The sequence below is a fragment of the Ursus arctos genome, unplaced genomic scaffold, assembly GCF_023065955.2.
Source record: "Ursus arctos isolate Adak ecotype North America unplaced genomic scaffold, UrsArc2.0 scaffold_18, whole genome shotgun sequence".
Classification (NCBI taxonomy): domain Eukaryota; kingdom Metazoa; phylum Chordata; class Mammalia; order Carnivora; family Ursidae; genus Ursus; species Ursus arctos.
The window spans coordinates 47,804,628-47,826,114 of NW_026622852.1; the positions used below are offsets into that span (position 1 = coordinate 47,804,628).

At 51.1% G+C, this 21,487-nt stretch overlaps 1 protein-coding gene and 1 long non-coding RNA gene across 3 annotated transcripts in view; one reads left to right on the forward strand and one right to left on the reverse strand.

The window, feature by feature from the left end:
- The window catches only part of GGTA1 (glycoprotein alpha-galactosyltransferase 1 (inactive)), a 55,859-nt gene that overhangs the window by 16,435 nt on the left and 17,937 nt on the right, over positions 1-21,487 (reverse strand). For both annotated transcript variants that reach the window (XM_026513891.4, XM_026513892.4), the window contains exons 2-4: positions 10,883-10,998; positions 4,440-4,528; positions 103-138 (exon numbers count right to left, since the gene is read on the reverse strand). In XM_026513891.4, the coding sequence (XP_026369676.1) occupies positions 103-138; positions 4,440-4,519 (116 nt within the window). In that variant the 5' untranslated portion in view covers positions 4,520-4,528; positions 10,883-10,998. The remainder of the gene's footprint in view (positions 1-102; positions 139-4,439; positions 4,529-10,882; positions 10,999-21,487) is intronic.
- Positions 1-21,487, forward strand: part of LOC123001885 (uncharacterized) — a 43,184-nt gene that overhangs the window by 8,013 nt on the left and 13,684 nt on the right. The window contains exons 2-3 of the long non-coding RNA XR_008959972.1: positions 13,556-13,715; positions 20,901-21,016. This is a non-coding gene — a long non-coding RNA (uncharacterized LOC123001885). The remainder of the gene's footprint in view (positions 1-13,555; positions 13,716-20,900; positions 21,017-21,487) is intronic.

Genomic DNA, 21,487 nt, shown 5'->3' on the forward strand with positions numbered 1-21,487 from the left:
CCAGGGCTCCACCACCCGCTGCCATGCTAAAAATAGACTGTGGGGGGTGCCAGACGGGACACGGGAGACATCCCATAGACCTCCAGAATTCAAAGCACTTACTTTGAGTGATATATCCACAAGAAGGAGCCTTCTGGGCTGAAAGCAAATGAGAAATAAAAACATATCATGTTACATTTAATTCTGAGAAAAGCTGTTTTGCAACCATTATCAGCGAAGCCCTGGGCTGAAAGCCTGGGTTTTGACGACTCCTAGGTTTCTTCTACTTTCCTTTTGAGATAGAACCCATGGTATCAAGGGACTGGGAATTTTCACTTGTAGCCACGTCAGGGTTATTCAGAGCAAGAGGTGGGAAAGAGGTCACTGGAGAATCTCAAACCTTAACTAAAAAAAAACCAATCAAACAAAAAAACCCATGACAACAGCTCTCCACTGTCTAGGGGTGGTTGCACTGAGGGTGGGGCTCCACAGACGGGTTCCCTCCTGCCACCCACTCAGGAACATCCCCGCTATCCTGCCCCCAGGATTTATCTTCCTGTAGAAAACAAAGCCATGGCTGCAGAACCTTCTGTAGCACAGTCTCGGAGGGCACGTCTTGAGCCCAGGAAGGCGGTGAGCTGGTCTGTAGGCTCCTACAAGCCTAGGCCAGTGAATATACGACTCCTCCACTGAGCCATCTCTGCTCATTCAGTTGAGACTTGCTGAGCGTGATTACATGTCGAGTGCCAGGGACACACTGTTAGCTAAGACAGACACAGGTCCTGTGTCTATGTGTCCTTGTGGTCCACTCAATCTAGCAGGGAAGGCAGACCCTATTCCCATAATCACACAGCTACATGACCTCGAACCCCAGGAAGGGCTATTAAAAAAAAAAAAAGCATAAGTAACTATAAGCACTTAACAGGAAGACCCAGAAGGCTTCCTGGAGGAGGGGGGAATGGTTTAGCGGAGATCTGAAGGATAAATGAAGTCCAGGTGAAGGGGAAGTAGGAAGAGTGCTCCAGTAAGAGTGAAACATACGCAAAGGCCTGGAGGTAAAAAGGAGGCATTTAAATGTGCAAGGAAGTAGTAGCCAGAGGCCAGACCTTGCTGGGACCTACTGGGGATTTAGCCCTTGAATGGTTTTAAGCAGGGGAGGGACAGGGTGTCTCATGCATCCGAAGAAGGTCACTGGAGAACAGACAGCAGGGATGCAGGAGTGAATGTGGGTGACCAGTTTGGAGGTGATGCCCATCACCCAGGCACGAATCAGGGCGGCCAAGGAGGTAGAGGGGAGGAAGCGCACTGACTGGAGAGGCATGTTGGGGGGTAAAGTGACAGGACTTGTCATACTGCGTTACTCCACTGTTCTGTGCAGGGATGCTGTGCCCCAGTGCTAGGCCTTGCTTGACCCCTTTTCCTCTCTGTGAATAAAGGGAGTGCAGCCTGGTAGGAAGAGTTCTAGACTTGAGCTCAGGCACCTCCCTTGGCTCAACCCCTGCCTGGCCCCGGCTCCCTGGTCCCTGAAAAAAAACAAATGACTCACAGTTGTTTCAGACCCTGCCAACTCTTATCCCCTCCTTCCACCTTCTCCCCCTGTTGGGGGTCCACATCTCCTTGTAGAAATAAAATGTGTGCTCTCTCACCGCCTATGGTTTCTCCTCTGAGCTCGGGACTCATGGACCACACTCCAAAATTTCTTGTTCCTATACTGATTCTGACAATATTCGTAATAGTGAATACTTGGCCAGGCACTGTTCTAAGCAACTGACATATATTAGCTCACTGAACCCTCACAACAACCCATGAAATAGGTTCTACTCTTCTTCATCCTACAGAGGTGAAAACTGAGGCACAGAAGCATTAGGTGATTTGCCCAAGGTCATACTGCTACTGAGGAGTAGAACCAGTATTTGAACCTGGAGAATCTGACTCCAGATCCTACAAGAGGTGGAAGGGGGAGGGGAATGAGGAAGACAGGACCCATCCCTCAGATGGCCACCTGGCACTTAGGGCACCGATTTCTAAATTCAGCTTTGCTTCCCTGTTACCTTTCTTTACTAACCTCTCCTTCTTCCCCTCCTCACCCTCCTCTCTCAGCATCCTTCAGCATCTCAACTGTCACAGTGATACCCACTCTGCGGTATATGACATTTCACACATATTCATGCTTCAAGGCACAGCTCAAATGCCATCTCTTCTGTGCCTTTCTCGATGCGATCCTAGCACTGTGCCTGGCACATAGAAGGGGCTCTATAAACAATTGTAAATCCATGCAAAAAATAGATCCCCCTTCAAGCCAAACATAACCTTAGCCGCCTCAACTCTGACAGTTCCTTTTCTCTACCCTGATATTCTTTCTCTACTTCTAGCATTGGTTATCTGTACGCATATCTTCCTGCCCCATCTAGATCATAATCCCTGAGGGTAGGAGTTCTGCTTGGCTCACGGTATATCCCTAGTCAGTTGATGTGTTCTGTTTAGTTATTGTAAAATCCTTTTTAAGCTCAGTACTGTCCACCTGTCTCAGGTTGGTGCCCTCAGCTCACCTCAAGCCATCACGTGGCCAGTTCACGAGGTGCCAAAGGATCTGCTGCCTTTTATGCCTCTTGCAGGCACTCAGTAGATTCCTCCCATTGAAGAATGATGTGCCCGGAGTCTGCGTGCCAGACCATAGTCCCAAAGAGCAGCCAGAACCTGCTCCAGTTACTGTTCAGCGAGTGCCCGGCACTGCAAAGTAACCCTCTTTATGGGAGGTCGGTGCCAAAATCCACATTTGGACTTCTGGCTTCCATATTTTAATTCTGCGAACCGCCCAAAATATGGAAGTACAACTCTGGCTCAGATTCAAAACGCCAAACTTAAACAATCAAGCATTCAGGGCTTGCGGGCTATCTGCACAAGCGTCTCAACTCAGGGCAGGGACCCCAAGGACTGCTTGTTCTTCTGTTGGGCGTCTTCCAACTGCTAGAGCTCTTCCTTCTATTTGTCACAACCCCCCGTCCCAGTCTGCCCTCTAGAGCAGATGATGACCATGGTGATGACGATGATGATGGCAGTTAGCAGTTACTGAGTGCTTTTTAAGTCCCAGGCATTGCCCTAAATGCTTTATATGCAATAACTTATTTAATCCTCCCCACAATGTACCTATGAGGCAGGTACTAGTATCACCCATTTTTAAAGAGAGGGAAACTGAGGAACAGAGTCCTCTGTTGCCCAAAGTCACGGAGGAGGTAAGTGGTGACAGAGGACCAGTTCCAGACAGCCTAGCTCCAGACTTCAGGCTTTCCTCTGCCCTCAAGTACCCAAGGGATCCCAGGCTCCCTGCACCCAACTCGGAATCCTCTCGTCTTAGGACTAAGTACCCCCAGTTTCCTCATTTCAAAAGCCATGGGTGTAGACCCTTTGAACTTGATCACACTCTAGCTTGTCTTGATTTTGTGAAACTGAGCTATGAATAATGCTCCAGAAGCCACTAGATCTATGCTGCACTCCGGGGAATAAGAGCTCCCGTATTCTGGGGAGTCCTCCTCCCACTGATTGCACAGACCCCTTTTCAGTAGCCAGGATGGTCTTACTGGCCCATCAAATCTTAGAATTTAAGAACTGGAAGAATTCAAATGTTAATCCAGGCTGTCATCTTTAACTTGGGGGCTACTAAAGCACTCCACCGTGCAAACAGCCGTGGTGCCAAGGCAGCTCTCCCTACCCAGAGCTGTGTCGTGGACTTTCTGGATCAAGGCAGAGCTGTCCCAGTGCCTCTTAAGTCCAAGGAATCCTGCATTTTTATAGCTGTTTGCAGAGACTTCTTTCTGTCAGGAGTCTCTCCAGCTGGAACCTCTGAGACACTGTCTTTTCCCAAAGCACAGAAGCACATATATTTGGGGTGAATCCACAGGATGAATTTGAAAACCCAGAAATGTTTAATTCATTTTGCTTTCCAGAGTTTAAAAAAACAAAACAAAACAGAACACCCTCAAGCGTTGTAGCCAGGCATAAATGAATCATCAGCCACTCGGAGTGGATTTTACAGCAAAAGTCAACAACTTTGAGTTGCTCCTTTAAAACTCCGAAAATATTTTAGACTTGCAAAATTCAGGGTGGAATTCTAATGGAATTCCTGTCTGAAATTTCTTAAGGTAATTCCCATAGCTCATCATTCAAATCATCTAAAGTCACATTTTGGGTTTAATATGGCCTCTCTGTTTCTGGATATAGCCTGCCCATCATGGCAAGGTTATAAAAATCAGGACATTAGGAATGTAGCAGGAAGGAAGATAATTTAGCCAGAAGGTACTGGGAGATCTAATGATTTTAAATATAGTCCAGGGCTCAGGGATACGGGAAGGGTGGACTGTCCTCTTCATTGTTTCAGTTAACCTCAATTTCATCTTCAACCTGGTGACTTGGCAGATAAGCAGGAGATTCAGGTCAAAGGTGGACACCACACCCCCAATTACCTGTGGATATACTCCCAAAACACAACAATGACGGTGGAGACAACCAGCATTGACAGGACCACTTTTCCTTTGACATTCATTATTTTCTCCTGGGGAAACAAAAAAGGGGAAAGGAAAAAATAGATTAAATACGTGCAAGGTGAGATATGGTTTCTAAGCAAGGCTTCCACCCTTTAAGGAGAAACATTTATAACTATTTAACCAGAGCTAAGGAGTCTGTTCTACCTTAAATTGAACAGGCTTGCAATGGCAAATTAGGCTAACTTAATGAATTGACCTGGCTCCCCGGTGGGGAAGGATGCTGAGGCCATCTTGGCGCTCAGACAGGAAGTGTACTGACTGACCACAGGGTCTGTCATGGACTTGGGTTGGTGAAGGTGTAGCTATAAATGGTTCCCATGGGCTCCAGCTGCCTTCCAACTCAGATTATGGAGAACCATTCCTTCTCCAGCTCTGCTGCCTTTGATATATTGACCACATGTCCCATCCTCAGAGGGGAAGACAACCCTGGTCCCTTAAAGTCTAGGCTCACCCACATCCCAACCCCATCTAGCTTTTCCCCACCATGCCCACAGGTGATCGATCGATCAATCAATCAGTCAATCGGCACATAGTAGGTACATAAATGTCTTGATTGCTGCATGAAGTTGTGGTTGAAGAGGGCTAGGGTGCTGGGTGGGGAATAACAGGTTAGAAAGTACTTTAATTTGGGTGGTCAAGGAAGCCCTGTCACTGGGGAGGTGATGAGAGTTTCCCAAGGGATGAAGACAGGGTCCAAAGGATGAGAAGTACAAGAAAAGTCCCACATTTGGGAGTGAAAGATCTAGATTGGGAGTGTAGCCACCTCTTATAATGAGGCGATGTCTTCACTCCCAGAGACGCGTGGATCGGAGTGCCAGTGCGGATGCACACGGAGCCGGGGAGCCCTGACTTTGGGGCAGGTCCTCAGGTCCTCATGCACAGCTCCGAAAACCTCTGAGAACCAAAAGTCTTTTTATAATTCCATTGGCCTCAGGGCCCTAACTGACAGGAGGCTCTCTATAATCTTTATCCCACTCAGTGAGACTGTTTTAACACTTCTTTGCACCAACATTGATGTATCTTATTAAGTGATGTGGCTACACTGGGGCGTTGCCTAATATGTGATATATTATCCACACCCCAAAATTCTGAATTCCAACATATCTGGCCCTGGGGTTTCAGAAAAGGGATTGTGGATCTCTAATTGAACTGGTTTCCTCATCTTTAAAATGAGGATGAAAATGGGGATGACAAGAGACAATGTCCACAAAATGCTTCTCACTGTGCCTGGCACTGTATAAATGCTCCTCCCAAATGCTACTTCTTAAAATGGGCATCCATAAAATGGGCTCTTGGGATGCTCCCGTGAGATAGCACCGTGACTGTGACCGCGACCAAGAGGGGTCCTTAGGAAGAGCTCAAAACAAATGTGAAGAAAAGGAATAAGAATGTGTTGTTAATAAGGAAGTGCAAATAAGTGCAAATGAGGGACTCTGAAGGTCCCTCCATCTGTTCCGTGGCACGGCCTGATGAAGAGCTCCTGGGAAGTGGGGTTTCTCTGATCAAGCCCAAGCCCGGGCCCCTGCTACTGACACCCGGTGTGTGCGGAGGAGGAAGTGACAACACGGCCACAAGCATCCAGAGCTCCACCAGCCCCACCTGCTGAGGATCCCACGCCAACTGTTTCCCAGCGTAAGAAACACCCAAACTCTCGGGGTGGAGAAGGATCACTGCCAGTACACCCGGCGGCGCCCAAGTCAGTCACACCTCCCCAAATATGTATGTGCTTTCTTCATTTCAGAAACTTGCATCAGAAGCGACTCTGGAAGCCTGTTGCTTTCTGGACCTCACGGACAGCTTGCAGCTGATACTGGCCAGTCATCACTCTTGCTGGAGCCTTTGAGCACGAGCCGCGCCAGGGAGCCAATACTCCATCCTTGAGCAGGACGCTAGAAACGGGCGTATCCGGGCGTCCCGGAATCTGGGCTCCAAGTCCCCGGGGAAGGAAGGGCTGGCAGGGTGGCCAACTGATCTTTTAAGACATTTTAAATTTTCTCTCTGGACCAAAATGAGGCATTTGGCAGTCGGTGTAGTCTACAAGTCCTTCTCTTTGGTTTCTGTCTCAGAATTTTCAAAACTAGGTAATTCTGAAAGTTGGCAGTTGGCTCTCTTCCCCACCAAGAAGGAAATGTGGGATTGCTTCTGAATTCCTTCCTCTAAGGGGTAGAGCACAGAATTGGGCCCTGCTGAAAATTGCCACCCTGTCTCATGTGGGAGAGTGTGACTCTGGGTCACCTAGGCGCCATCCTTCAGAAGATTCAGCCAGGCCCAATTCTACCAAATCCCCCCACCATCTCCCAGGCCCTCTTGTCACACTTGTGACTTTTCCCCCCGAGTCTGTCCAACCCCATGCACGGGCTGCCCCTGGGCTCCTAGTAGAGTCCGGTCCTCCCAACGGTTCCCATGTGAAGTGTCAGATGGATTTCTCCATGCGGCCCATAAATTAATTCTTCCCTACCCACCACCATCCTGTCCCACACAGAACAACACACACACAGACATACACCCCCTTTGGAGAATCTCTGGAGTTCCACCCCACTGGGGCTAAGTCAAGTTATTCCTTCCAAACTGAATTCCTCTCTGAAAGGAATTCTGATAGACCGTGTTTTCTCCATCTTGTGTCAGGGGAAAAGGTGAACATCTCAGCTGAGGAACAGAGCACTCAGAAGCTCTGGAAAAGCCATTATCTCAGGAGCACAGGCATCGGGCAGAGGGAAACCAGACATTCCCACAGCCTAAAGAACCGCCTCTCTGCCTCTGATTCCTCCCCCAAACCCAGGAACCCAGCCACAGCCTCCGCACGAGGCTGGCCCTGCTAGCCTGAGTCGCTTCTGGACTACTGCATTCAATCAAGAGACTCAAAAATGCTACAGGTCAGGTAGTGACAAGTGTTGCAAACGAAAACATAGCAGGGGAGGGGCAGGGGAGGGCACAGGAACCTACTGGGTGTTCATGACCTTGGGCAAAACCCTCTTTAGTCCTCCACATCCTCCACTGTGATGTCTAGACCCAGAAATCCAGGTGGAAACTAGGCCAGCATGAAGACTCTGGAATCAGTGCTCCTGGACGGATGCCTTGAGCAAGTATTCAGAGCCTCTACTCCATGTACAAAATGGAACTTTAAACACCCTCCTCCAGGGTTCTTGAGAAAGGACCAAAGGAGATGGTGTCTATGAAGCACATTGCGCCTGGTGGTCAGCGAATGCTCCACAAACGGCAGCCATCATGATGACGGTATGTTTCACGGGAGTTTCTGAAATGCGTGGCTCTGAAGTAGAGCTGTGACTTTATCTGAGAGAAGAGTCTGGGTCCTCCAGGGCTGCATCACACGGGAGAGTCATGGTGACCCCAGTCGGTGACCGTTATGACACCTCCCCTTCTCACTGCCCCCAGCTCAGGATCCAGCTACCCAGCACATTTGTCCCCACTGCCCAGTGCTCAAGGTGGACACGTGAGGAAGACGAGGTTCCTATGTGTCGCAGACCTCCAGGTGGGCCCCAGCTCCCACACAAAGCCGGCTTTGTAAACCAGGATCACGAGTTTCTCTGGCCTGTCTCCCCATCCATGAAACAAGTTCTCTGGACCTAACTTTCCATGACTGTCTTTCCTGATGGATCCAGGATGTGGAAGAGCAATCGAGCAGAGGGCTAGCTGTCTCATTTTATGAGGGCAGCTCACATAGACACATGGGGAGCACCTGCTGCCATGGCCCACAGGGATTCTTTGACATGGCGACAGAATGGTGGGAGCACCAACCAGCACGCACTGAGTGGCGGGAGCACTAACTGAGCAATGAGAGCACTAACCAGCACACACTGAGTGGTGGCAGCACCAACTGAGCGGCGGGAGGACTAACCAGCACACACTGAGTGGCGGGAGCACTAACTGAGCAGTGAGAGCACTAACCAGCATGCAGTGAGCGGTGGGAGCACCAACTGAGCAGTGGGAGCACAACCCGCACACACTGAGTGGCGGGAGCACCAACTGAGCAGTGGGAGCACTAACCAGCACACACTGAGCAGTGGCAGCACCAACTGAGCAGTGGGAGCACTAACCAGCATGCAGTGAGCGGTGGGAGCATCAACTAGCATACACTGAGTGCAGAGGCTGACTTACCCAGAAGCTAATGAAGCTATTCCCCCTTGCAAGCCAGGGCCTGATCATTGGGGTGGGGAGTGGGTCAGGAAGGCCCATATGTTTCCTGAGGCAAGGAGTGCTACCCCTAGCCGGGGGGATCATTCCAGCCTTGAGGGCTGTCCTGGGGCTGCACGTGGGGCCGAGGGACTGACCCTACTCCTTGCATGTCCACCTGCATCCCAGTAACAGCCTGCCCCAGATGGACCTGATTGAGTGCCCAGGAGACTCCCACTTGGGTCCCAAGGGGAAGAACTTGACCCAGATGCTGCTCTGTACCCTACCCAGGTGTCACAGTGATCCAGGCTTCACAGCCACCTTGTACCCCACCGCTAACCCCTCCAGGGTCAAAGAGCTGGGTCCTCTGAGAGAGAAACGGCCAAGAGATTTACAGCTGTGGCATCACCAATACTAAGTTGTGACACTGGAAGAAACATTTCTAAACGCTCAGTAACAAAAAGCAATGTTAGTTAACCGTGCCAGAGGCCAAATGGCTTCATTCCTTGTCTCTATTGAAAATGATACTGCAAAATCGTCAGATAAAGAGGCAATCCAAGACCACGCAGAGTATGACAGATGCATTAGGCAGCTAAGTCAGACTAATCATCTTTATATGATTTTCACATCATTTTATTATGATGTTGTTTCCTGGATTTAGTCCTATTTGAAGTATTTGTCAGTGTTATTTGTTACGTTATCTCTTCTCACATTCTAATCTTCACTTCCATGCTAATATTGTATTTGCAACTCTGTGTTCTTTTCCTTGAAGAGGACTCTGAAAATGGAGTGAGCTCCCGGCCCTTTGACACTTGGATGCCCCCCAGCTGAACTAGGCCAGGCCCTGGGCCAAATGTTTGACCACTAGTGTCTCAGCTGCACCTCACAGTGACCCTGTGAAGTCACTTTCGCATCATCCCCGTTTTAAAGATAGGAAAATGGAGGCTCAGAAAGGTTAAGTAACTTGCCCATTGTCACAAAGCATCAAGTGGCAGAGATGGGATTCAGATCCAGCGGGTTGGGCTTCAGTGTCCACCCTTTTAGCCCCTCTTCTCTCAATAAGCATGAAGGCTTATCCATGGACTAAAATCACCTGGGTCTCTCTGACACACCCTCTCATTTTGTCTCTCTTGACTATCACATGAAAATCACTTGGGTCACAACTGACCCAGAGCCGGCCACTCACAGGCTGGACTCACCGAGGGGGCTGGCTTCTCCTTGGACTGGCTGGTGAGCATTGGCTCAACAACGCTGCCACTTCCAGGCGCCTCCCATGTGCCCGGTGGGGCCTTCCTCACCCACTAAGCCTCGGTCATCCCTCATCGTGGCCAGAGTAGTGGCTTCTAGCTGAGGAAACCGCTTTAACGCAGACTGAGGTCACCGCGCTCACCCAGAGGGGGAGTTTGAAAAGCAGAGTCTCTGCCCCCCAGGCCCCACTCTCAGAAGAGGACAGTGTCTGGGGGCGAGGATGGGAGGGCCACTTGACCCGAAAACCCCGCTGCAATGGGGCATGCTCCAGGGAAACACTCCCCACTGGAAGAAACATGGGACAATCGGTAGGGGGGGATAAAAGCGTACAGAAGGCTGTTTCCAGGGATGTTTTCCATTATAAGGGTCAGAGTAAACACAGGCGGAGGAAACGAAGAGTCAGGTCTCAGACTAAACACACGACTAATTGTCGCTCCAGCCGTCACACACAGAACAACCTGTTTTCTGCAGTGCCTCTCATGGTGCCTGTTCCTGAACCCCCTTCAGGACTCTAAAGCCCGGATCCGGCCAGCTTGTCCTTGCCGCCTGGCCCCAGAGTCACTGGGCCAGGGTTTCCCCCAGAGAGAAATACGGTAGGTGAAGTGTCTGCACTGCGGTGGGAGGGCCCTGGGTCCACCCACAACGCCAGCCCCAGTCCTCCGGCCTCTGCATTGTCACTGGGAATCCTAGAGAGAAAAGCCCAGGCCGCAGCCAGCCAGCCAGCTCAGCCCCGTGAGGTCCTGCCAGCGGGGGCGGGGGGGGGGGGGTTGAGGGGGGAGCCCCTGAGCCAGCATCCTACCAGCTCCTGCTTCTAGAGCAGGGAGAGAAGGACTTTGTCTTCTTCCAGGACTACTGAGGGCACAAGCAAGAGGTTAAGGGGAGAGCAAGTTTCCTCCTCCAGGTGGGTCTCTGCTGGGGCCTGCTCACCACTCCCCCAGTGACCCCCACAAGGCAGAAGTAAATCATTTCAACATTGCACATACCTCATCGTCTGCTTCTCTCCCCGCAGAGTAAAAGGCAAAACAACAAAGTTCTTATGGAGCTCCGCTCTGCAGAAGGAGGCAGGCTGGGAGGAAGGGAAGGTGCTGCCTTCCAACTCCTGTCAAAAGAATAAACAGCTGTTTCAGGAAGAGGGGGGTAGACAGATCCCGCAGCAGCCAGGGGCTTTGTTCCTTGCTGGCCCCGGGAAATGGGCTGTTTATCAGGCCTGTTGACTCAGAGCTACATGCCAAGGCAGAGACGTTTCTCTTTGGGCCCATGAGTGGCCGGGCCTCCCTCACCCAGCGAAACTACAGGCCCAAACTAGGCCTGGTGTTGGAGGAGGGAAGGCCGCCACCCTTGAGAGGGACCCAGAGGCCACCCACGTCACCCACTCCTTCGCAAAAATGGGAAGTGTTCTGAGCCCAGACATCCCCAAGTGACTACTATAAGGAACAGCCAATGGAGAGCTTAAAAAAAATGCAGGGGTGGGTGGGCGAAGGGGAGAGTCTTCAAGACTCTTGTCGAAATGCTACCTAGACGTTCCTCAAGGTTAAGCCCTTCTCCACATCTTTTGAACTTCGGAAGTTGTTTTGTTTGAACGCTATTTTTATAGAATGTTATGAGATCTCCCGCATCGAAAACCGAGCTATAAGAACTTTAAAAGGTCACGGAGGCCCGGCCCTGCTCTTTGGCTGAATAATGCTTAACCCTTCCCACACCCACCTCCTGCTCCTAAAATAGAATTTTCCAGCTGGAAAGGACCTTAGAGCAGTGGATTTTCAAACATCGAAACAGCTAAAACTTTTATTAAAAAAAAAAAAACAAACCCACAGGAAGTCATTCTCAGAACCCCACTATGCAAAACAGAGCACACAGAATGCTTTGGCTGAGGCAGGGAAATGAAGCTCAAATCCCCCCCCAACCCCCCCACCCTGGTTCCAGCCCTCCCAAGGGGCCCCACATGCCTCCTGGGAGGACAGTCTGGAAACCCCAGACTTGGGAGAGGGGACTAAAGTCCAGGAGCCCGGTCAAGGGGATGCCTAATCTAGCCTCTTACTGCTGTTCTGAGCAAAATTTCACACCCCCTCCTCTGGGGGCACGAGCTGGTGGGCCACAGTGTTTAGTGTCTGGAAGTCCCAACAACATGCCTAAATCTAGGAAAGCCGAACAAAGGCGCACCTTGCAACTAGCTCTGGATGCAAAAGAAAATGCCCGTGAGCTCACCAAGACACACAGACCGGGACATTCATCGCCCAGCAAACACTGGAAACAACCCCAAAGCCCATGCTCAGAGCAGCTCAGTCCCGTCCCAGAGTGTGATTGCACACAACAGTGAGGATGAGCCGGCTGCTGCTATGGCAACAGGAGAGTCGCACACACGTAATGCCGAAAGCTAGCGGCCCTGGGTCAGTCCGTTTATTTCAAGTTCAAAAACACAGGCAAAACCAATCTGAGGTGCTAGAACCTAGCATGGGGGTGGCTGAGACTTGGGAAGGGCCCGGAGGAGTTCCTGTGGGGCCGGTCATGTTGTTTCTTAGGCTGGGTCGTGGTTACCCAGGTGTGTCCACTTTGTGAAAATTCCGTCACGAATGTGCCTGTTCCATGCGAGTGTTAAGACCAAGAGTGAACAGAAAACTTTCTCCTGAAAGCCTGCCTTCTCTTGGGCATTCGGTCTTCCCCTGCCCCTGGCTTGAGGGCCAGAGAACCAGGGGCAGGCCCTACTTTTTCCTTCTTTTGGGTTCCCCACCCCAATACCAAGCATCACTGAGCATCTCACTAGGAGTCCAGGGATGATCTGTTGCATTCAATGATCCAGAAACCCAGGGCCATGGTCAATGCGAAAGGGGACAAAAACAGAGGCTGGATGCTGAGATAAACTCATCCCTTTTCACAAGCAAGCACCTCTCACAGGTCACACGGGGGTCCCACTTCACAGCTGACAAAGCAGCCTCTCTTGATGACCCTCGGGATCACCCACAAAGTGGTTGGAACAATGGGAGGTTCTGGAAGCCTCCGTGATTTGCTGAAGGTCGCTAGCTGGTGAGTCCAGTGCTGCCTTTTCTCTGATAGCTGCCTCCAGGGGACACTGTGCAGGCCGGTGGATTATAGGCTGCAGGCTGGTTAAGGGCAGCTCAACACAGCGTGCAAACCTGGAAGGCCGCAAATTCAACTCGTAAGGATCCGACACAATCTTCCTCCTCCCCTGACGTACTGTCCTGCTCAGACTGTCAAAGCAAGGAGCACACACTTGTGGTCACTCCCGAATTGAGAGGCAAAAAACCTAACAAATGAGCCAACGTGGCTGCAGCCCAGTTGTGGGAAGGCCTGGCCTTGCACCCAAGACCACTTCTGGCTGGGAAAAATGAAGGTCAAGATCCCACCCTGATGACCTCTGCGGAGGTGTGAGGATTATGTGTCTGTGACAAAGAACCCTACAGACCAAGTGTTTGCAGGCTGTCAGTGTTTGCTTCATCCGAATCTTGTTTAGGGCAGTCACAAAAGACATCCCTGCTTGTGAGGGACAGAGCAAACTGGGTGACATGAAGTACATTCTCCTTCAACTCTGCTTAAGTGTCACCTCGTTGGGGAGAAATTCCCAGATTTAGAATGGCTTTCTTTTTGTAGGTTCCTTATTTATCTTTTTTTTAAAAAGATTTTATTTATGTATTTAACAGAGAGAGAGCGAGCAAGTACAAGCAGGGGGAGCTGCAGAGGGAGAAGGAGAAGCCAAGCAGACTCCCCGCTGAGCAGGGAGCCCGATGCAGGGCTCAACCCCAGGACCCTGGGCTCATGACCTGAGCCGAAGGCAGACGCTTCACCGACTGAGCCACCCAGGTGCCCCCTTATTTATCTTTTAAGTATCTTTCTTCTTCTACCAGAATGTTGAGTCTACGGGCAGATACTTTCATGTGTTTTGGACCCAAGTGAAACAGCAGCTGACGTCCCGTGCATCTTCCTAGGCTACGATGCCTGCCTAGCACGGGGCTTGGCACCTCCACGTTCAATACATGTTAACTATTCTAAAAAATGGATGGCAACGATAAGAGCAATAGTAGCAGCAAGCAGTGGGATGGAGGGAGCGAGGCAGAGATGAGGGTGTCCAGTGGGCCCAGCGTGAGTGTCGGCACGAGGAGTCTGGTGATGCGGACACTCGCTGGCGTTTGCAAGCCCTGCTCTGGGCTGGTGCCGGGTTTCTGGGTGAAGCAGCAGAGCGGAATAGCATTGCTGCCACTGAAGAACGCAGTGCAAGGGCTGGGAGTAGGGGGAGCTGGTGAGTTCCGTCCCTAGATGCGTGGAGTTCTAAGAACTTGCTGGAGCCAGCTCTGCAGGGGCGTCCTAGAGAGAGCGAGGCCGGGAGGAGTCCAATTTGGGAGCTGCCAGCACGCAGGCATGAGCAGGCAGGTCCACGGGGTGCTGAGGCAGAGAAGCATAGAGGGCAAAGCGGGGCGTCCCTAATAGGCACTGCCCTGAAACCAGGGGGGCACCTGGAGGAGGCAGAGGGAGGTGGGGAACCAGGACCCCATGCAGCCAAGACAGCCAGGTGAGGGCGGTGAGCAGAGGCCGGCCGTCTGGATTCCCAGCTCAGGGCCACACTCTCTCGTCTGACCACCTCTGGGGCCCCTGGCCACCCGCAGAGAGGAGAAGGCCACACACATGTGCCTGGGCAGGGCTGCTGCTGTCTTGAGAAGCACCAAGGAGTGCCAGGCGTGGAGGTGTGGCAGCAGACGGAGGTTCTGGTCCTGGCTCTGCCTCCCTGCATGTGCGGGGTTGGCTCCCACGCTCCCCCTCCCCCCAACCCTCCACCCTCTGGCAGATGAAAAGCTTGGACCAGTGTCTCCTACTCTGCACTGCATCCCAGCTCTGGGGGGGCACGCGGCACCCCTCAAGCCCAGCCACAGACTCTGGCCGCAGACCCCTGCAGAGGGGCGCTGGGTGCTTTCAGAGCCATAGGCCGTGAGAGGGCTCCCAAGACCAGAGACAGAAGGGGAGGCCCCAGCCTTTGGCTGGAGGAAGGGCACTGGAGGGGGGGGGAGCGCAGAGCCAACAGGTGTGCCTAATCCAGGGCTTTATCTGCTGAGATCAGAACTGCTGAGAGGCAAGTTCTAAGCAGCCTTCTCCTCCCTCAGCCAAGATGGGAGGCCCTGGAACCACCAAGGGAGCATTACATGGCAAAAGAAGGGAACATTTTCAGGCTGGCCTCTGCCTGGGTCCTGTTCTCCACTCCAAGGCAGAGCCTGTCTCTCAAGGGGCCAGCTCCCAGTCCCAGCCTCGCTGCCCCTGTGTGTGTTCCCCTGGCTGGCTGACGACTGCCAGGTGACATGAGAGAAATAAACAAGTCACTCTCATCCGCAGGAGTTCAAGTCCCTCTGGCTTTGATGCCAGTGGTAATCTATCCACGCACCCAGTGTCTCGCTAGCCGGCCTACCTCCCAAAGGCGTTCGCCCATTTACAGCATCCGTGCCACACGGCCTCTGGCCTCTACTTGAAGGCTTCTAGTGACGGGGAACTCTGCTTCATCTGTAGACTTTTCTCTTTTTTAAAGATTTCATTTATTTATTTGAGAGAGAGAGAGTGCAGATGCAGGGGGGAGGGGCAGAAGGAGGGGGAGAAAGAGACTCCCCACTGAGCAGAGAGCCTGATGTGGGACTGATCCCAGGACCCGAGACCATGACCTGAGCCTAAGGAAGAAGCTTAACTGACCGAGCCACCCAGGTGCCCAATCTCTAGGGTTTTCTGATGGTTTAAGGCACATCTTTTCAGTGTGGAACTGATCTCTGATCTCTGCTTCCTAGAACGTTATTAATAACGATAAAGCCCACCATTCATTTACATATACCATTTCATTTGATCCTTACTCTGATCAGTGACAGTGCTCTCCATTTCCCAGGCAGGGAACTGAGGCTCAGAGGTTAACTAACATGGACAAGATCACACAGCCAATAAGCAAGCTCTCCATGTGCACGGAGCCATGCCTCCCCCATCGAACCTGACAGGTCCTCCGAGACAGGGCCCCCCACTCTTTCCTCTGCAAGCAAAATACCATCTTCCCTGGCACACTTCAGCAAAGCGTGCCCACCAGCGTTTATTCCAGTGATACACATTTGGAGGGCATTTCCTCCGTACCGGGGACTGCTGGGACGGGGCCACGCACAGCATGAATCAGACCCACTGTCTGCACTTTTCAAGTCCAAGTCCGGTGAGACAGACGAATGCACCTACAAATGTCAAATGCTATTTATAGATGTCAGCTCCTGCTCCTGCCATCAGGCTACCCAGGCTGGCCTTGGCACAGAGCTGGGCCGTGCCCGCGTCCACTGGCAGAAAGAAGTCAGCACTCCTCTCTCCCTCAGGGTCTGTGTCCTGTTCCTTCTTTTCGTTTTTACCATCCTCCTGTTTCTGTTACTTGTGCTTTGCCTGTCTACAGTCTTTGCCTTTGCCTGGTGTCGTTGGTAAGAAAGGCCCTATAAAATCAAGTGACCGTACGAACTGCTTTCCCTAGGACAGTTCTGGCTTACATGTGTTGTGGGGCAGTTAACAGGTTCACGTTCTAGAGCCCCCTTTCACTTTCAAAGGTGTGCCAGTCTGCAGGATAAATTATAGGGTCACTCTATGTAGAAATGGCTCCATAAAATAGAGTTCATGAAGTCCTCTTCAAGATCCCTTCCAGCTAGAATCCAGGGCTTGTGTTTACCACCTGCGGGTCCCCTAGGATCCCCCCCTCTAGCATCCGAGTCTTTCCTACGGCTGCTCAGAGGTGGTGCAAGTCCAGCCCCTCCAGATGCTTTTCTGCTCCGCTGCTGCCCTCCGGCTGTCCCCCTTACTGCCTTGGCGGGGGGGGGGGGGTATCTCTGCTCTGCCTGCTTCCTCTGTGCAGCTAGGAGGATTCAGAAGCTAAGAGTTTACTGGAAAATGGGGCGCCTGAATGGCTCAGTCAGTTAAGATCTGCCTTCAGCTCAGGTCACGATCTCAGGGTCCTGATACCGAGTCCCGTGTCTGGCTCCCTGCTCAGCGGGGAACCTGCTTCTCCCTCTCCCTCTGCCTCTCCTCCCACTGGTTCTCTCTCCCTCTCTCTTTCTCTCTCCCTTCCATGCTCACTCTCCCTCTCTCTCTCAAATAAATAAGTAGAATCTTTAAAAAAATTTTTACTGGAAAATCCTGAGGTTGTCTTGTTTTTTTTTTTTTTCCCTCTACTAGGTTTTCCTGGGTCTCTTGTAATAAATTGACTCTTGTAAGAACTTGACAATCAATTGACTTCCAAGAACTGATCTCTAAAGATGAGGTTCCAGGAATCCTAGCTGTAAGCTAAAAAAACAAAACAAAATGCCTCTTAATTGAGATCACAATGGAGATGGCTTTTTCTTGAAATAGGCAGGCCTGGATTCAAATCCCAGTCCCACCTACTTTCTTGTTGTTCTGACCCTGGATAAGTCACTCCGCGCTCTGTGAGCCTCAGTTTACTCATCCGTAAAGTAGGGATAATAATTCCTTACTCCTTGAGCTGTTGAAAGGATGAACAATAACATCTGTAAAGCTCCCAGCCCCTTGCAGGTACTCAGGAAAAGGGAACTGGCATGGTCATCACTGGCGTCTGAGAGACAAGCACCGTGTCCTCTGTGAGTCACTGTCACAGTGGCAGGAGACAGCATGGCACAGAGTGTACAGCCCGCCTTCAAGTCAGACAGGCCTGGTGTTGACTAAATGCGCGACCTTGAGCAAATCACGCGAGCTTCCTGAGACTTGGTTTCTCTCCTCTGTAAAATGAGAGTAACAATGCCTTTCTCTTCAACCATGGTGAATGAGAGGGTGCACATAAAGTGCTTGGCACAGGGCCTGATGTTGCAACAAGGGCCCGATGGCAGCTACTTAATTCCTAATAATGATTATTCCAGAACCCTCCACCTCACAGGCTCCGGCATCACAGGCTCTGTGTTCCCAAAGAGTCCGCCATGTTCCTGTGTCCTAAAACAACCAGCCCGTCCTTTGAATGGGGCATTTTCAAATCTTCCCACCTGCTGATGCCTCCCTCGCCCGTGAGACAGGGTGACTGCTGCTCTTTCCACTGGCAGAGGAATCTGGGGACTTGCCCAAGGTGACTCAACTTGGACTGGAAGCTGGGTTTGGGTGGAGCCAAGTGTTTCTCCAACCTGCTCCTGGCCCATAGGAAGTCTGAAAGTCACTGATTCAGAGTTGAAGAGAATGATGTATTCCCTTGCTTGTTCACTCATTAAATAAGTATCGATTTAGTGTCAATATTGGCACCTGTCACACGCCAGGCACCGCTCAGCCCTGCTAGGTCTACAAGGATTAGCCTACATGGCCTCGCTCTCGTGGCGCTCTGGTGAGAAGCTGAGCCCAGAATCCAACTATCATGCCACCAAATGCATTCTGTGGTTGAGGTGAATGTCCTGAGACAGAAAAGACAAAGGAGCTCCCCAACATTCAGTCCCTCCCTTACTCTGAGCTCCATGGATTTCTGGAGGACTCGGACAACAATCTCACATGCCACTTGCCCACGTGGCTGCAGGAACTGCCTTACTACCCAAGGTCACTCTACCCTCTAGCATGCCCCCCCACCTCTGAGCTGCTGCATTTTGTAGATGAGAACACTGGGGCCCTGAGGAAGGGAAGTGACTGATCCAGGGCCACCGGGCAATGACAGGAGGAGACCAGGGCTGCTACCCAGGTGTCTGGCGTCCCTCCAGGACGAGATGCCTCTAAACCACAGCACAGGAAATCGAAGGGCTCAGGGAGGGGCTGGAGGCTGCAGTCAGGGGTCTTCTTCCCAAGTTTCCTTATTTGTGGCCAAGAAAACTCCAGAAGCCTGTGCCAGAGATGGCCACATCAGCGTTCTTCCCTTCCCCTGGTCCCACTGCTCTTGAACGATTTGGGGATGCCACGGTGGGCTTCCTGACGTGGGCCCAGAAATGTCACTGGGAAAAGGTGAGCACAGATGGGCTGAAGCTAAGGGAGGCCTCCAATTCAGAAAAAAAACATCCTCACTCAAGCAGAAACATAAAACAGCTCAGATGGAGCAAAAACACCTCCACACGTGCTCCACGGAGGCCACATCACATGGATCTGTTATGAAGAATGTGGCATGAAAACCACAATTTAACCCCGTTGCCTTGGCCTTGGTCATGAGCTGAGGGCCTTGAGCTCTGAGAAGGTATCGCCCACCCTCCTCACGGCTCCGTTCGTCACTGAGCTTCTGCTTTTGTTCCCCCCAGAGATGCCAGCAGCTGTGTGTGCCTCTCTGTGCTTCTGCTTCGTGCGGGGGCTGAGAGGTGGCTTTGGGGTTTTGCTCAGTGTGGTTTCCTAGTGGAAAGTCCATAGGCTGTTCTGTCTGTCTGCACGACCCAGGCACAGAGGGGAATAGCCCACTGAGATCTCACTAACGCTGTTCCACCAAATATTTCCAGCTCTCCACCTTCACGTAGGATTTCAATTCTTGGTCCCCTTGTGGCTGGGAACTAGTGACTAGTTTGACCAAGATGATAAAAGTAGGCTCTTCAACTGCCAGGACAAGACCGCCTAGGGGCTCTCTTTTCTCTGTGCCATGGAGTACGTTCAAGAAGGCATTCCAGGGGCGCCTGGGTGGCACAGCGGTTAAGCGTCTGCCTTCGGCTCAGGGCGTGATCCTGGCGTTATGGGATCGAGCCCCACATCAGGCTCCTCTGCTATGAGCCTGCTTCTTCCTCTCCCACTCCCCCTGCTTGTGTTCCCTCTCTCGCTGGCTGTCTCTGTCTCTGTCAAATAAATAAATAAAAATCTTTAAAAAAAAAAGAAAAAGAAAAAAAAAAGGCATTCCAGCAGCCTGCTTCCTTGAGTGAGGGACACAGCCCCCAACTGGCCCAGGATGCCTACATGAACTAGAGAAGGAAATAAACCTTCATGGGTTCGGTCCCTAGCCTCGAGGGGCTGCTTCTTGCTGCACGCAGTATAACCTACTCCATCCTGATGGATAGGCTGCCCATCTCACACAGAGTGGGAGATTCTCGAGGTAGTAGTCTACCCTCTTCCCTGTCAAAACCTCACCCTCCTTATCACTAAGAGCCCTGAATGAACACACGCGAATAAGACGGAGGCAAGAAGGTTTCTCTAATTAGTCCTGGAGAAATTTTCTCAAGTCCCAAAGACAGCTGAACATTCACCTACATTTGAAAGCAATGACAAGGAAGCTGAGTGGGTTGTTGTCTACAGACGCCCTTTCCTATGAAGCAGCAAGCTCTCTTGATAAGAGCAAGTGAGAGGGCAGCCTGAGAGCCCCCCAGGTTAGCAGCAGATGCCAGGGACACTGGGGAGGGGGGGAGACACTGACCAGGGATAGGGACACAGGGTGCCAAGCAGCACTGGGAGCCTCCTGGGGTTGGAACTGAGCCGGCCACATGGTCCCACTCACCAATCATCACAGGCAGCGAGGAGGCGGAGCTCACAGCATCCTGCACAGCATACCCGACTTTAGAGTGAAGGATATTGAGGCCCAGAGAGATGATATCGCTTGCCCAGCTCCGACAGCTAAGGGTCAGAGCCAGAGCCAGAACTATCCGAGCCTGGCCGGCCCAAAAGCTCAGCCACTACCTGGTGGTACTCTTTCAGCCAGAAGCCATGTCCCTCCCTTGGAGCTCCCCTTGGCCCTTTATCACGCTTTTCTTCTGCACTTAACTTCTCCTTTTAATTACTATTTCACATGTACATAGTCTCCTAGTCCAGATCATGAGCTCCTGAAGAGCGGGAATAAGTACATTATATAATAACTAATAGTAGTAGTAGCAGCAGTAGCAAATGCTACTCTTTATTGAACACACGACATGCCAGGCTGTGTTCTAAGGACTTTACACTCATTATTCAGTTCTCACTCAACTCTGTGAATCAGGTGTTGGAATCACCCCATTTTGCAGATGCAGAAGCCTCTCAGTTTGGCTGAGCTGAAATTCAACCCCTGGTATTAATATTTTAATAACTATAGTTCAGCTTGAATCCTTTCCTCCATAATCTCATTTTTTTTTTTTTTTTTTTTAGATTTTAAGACATTCTCAGAAGGGGTCTATAGGCTTCCCCAGATTCCAAAGGAGTCCATAGTGGAGGCAGATGCCTGGATTCCAGAGGCAGGACCCAGAGGTTCTGGCTGGTACAGGGTAAGCAGAGTAAGGGACCCTATACCATCTTTGTGCAAGGGTGGGGAGTGGTTCATAGCTACTTTAGCCCATCTGAACATCATAAATACACAAGTATCATAAATACTTTGATTTCAACAGTATGACCCCATGTATAACAATTTCTCATAAAAAATAAGTCACTTGTTTCCCCAATTAAAAAAAAAAATTTAGTGTCCAGTGTGCTCATTAGGAAAGCATCAGTTGTGGACCACAAATTGGAATGCCAGGAGGGTTTGTGGCAGCTGCCTCTGGATATAATGCTGGCTGACCCCAACCCCAGCTCTGCATCCTTGAGGGTAGACTAGCTGGCCATCCCCCACTAGACTTGCTTTCTTAGCATCTGTGCCCTGGCTCAGTCTTAATAGCACTAACATGATATCCCATCCTCTATAGGTTGAAGTTTTATAAAGGAAATTTCAGGCATCCAAACCTGTATGCTGAGTCACCAAC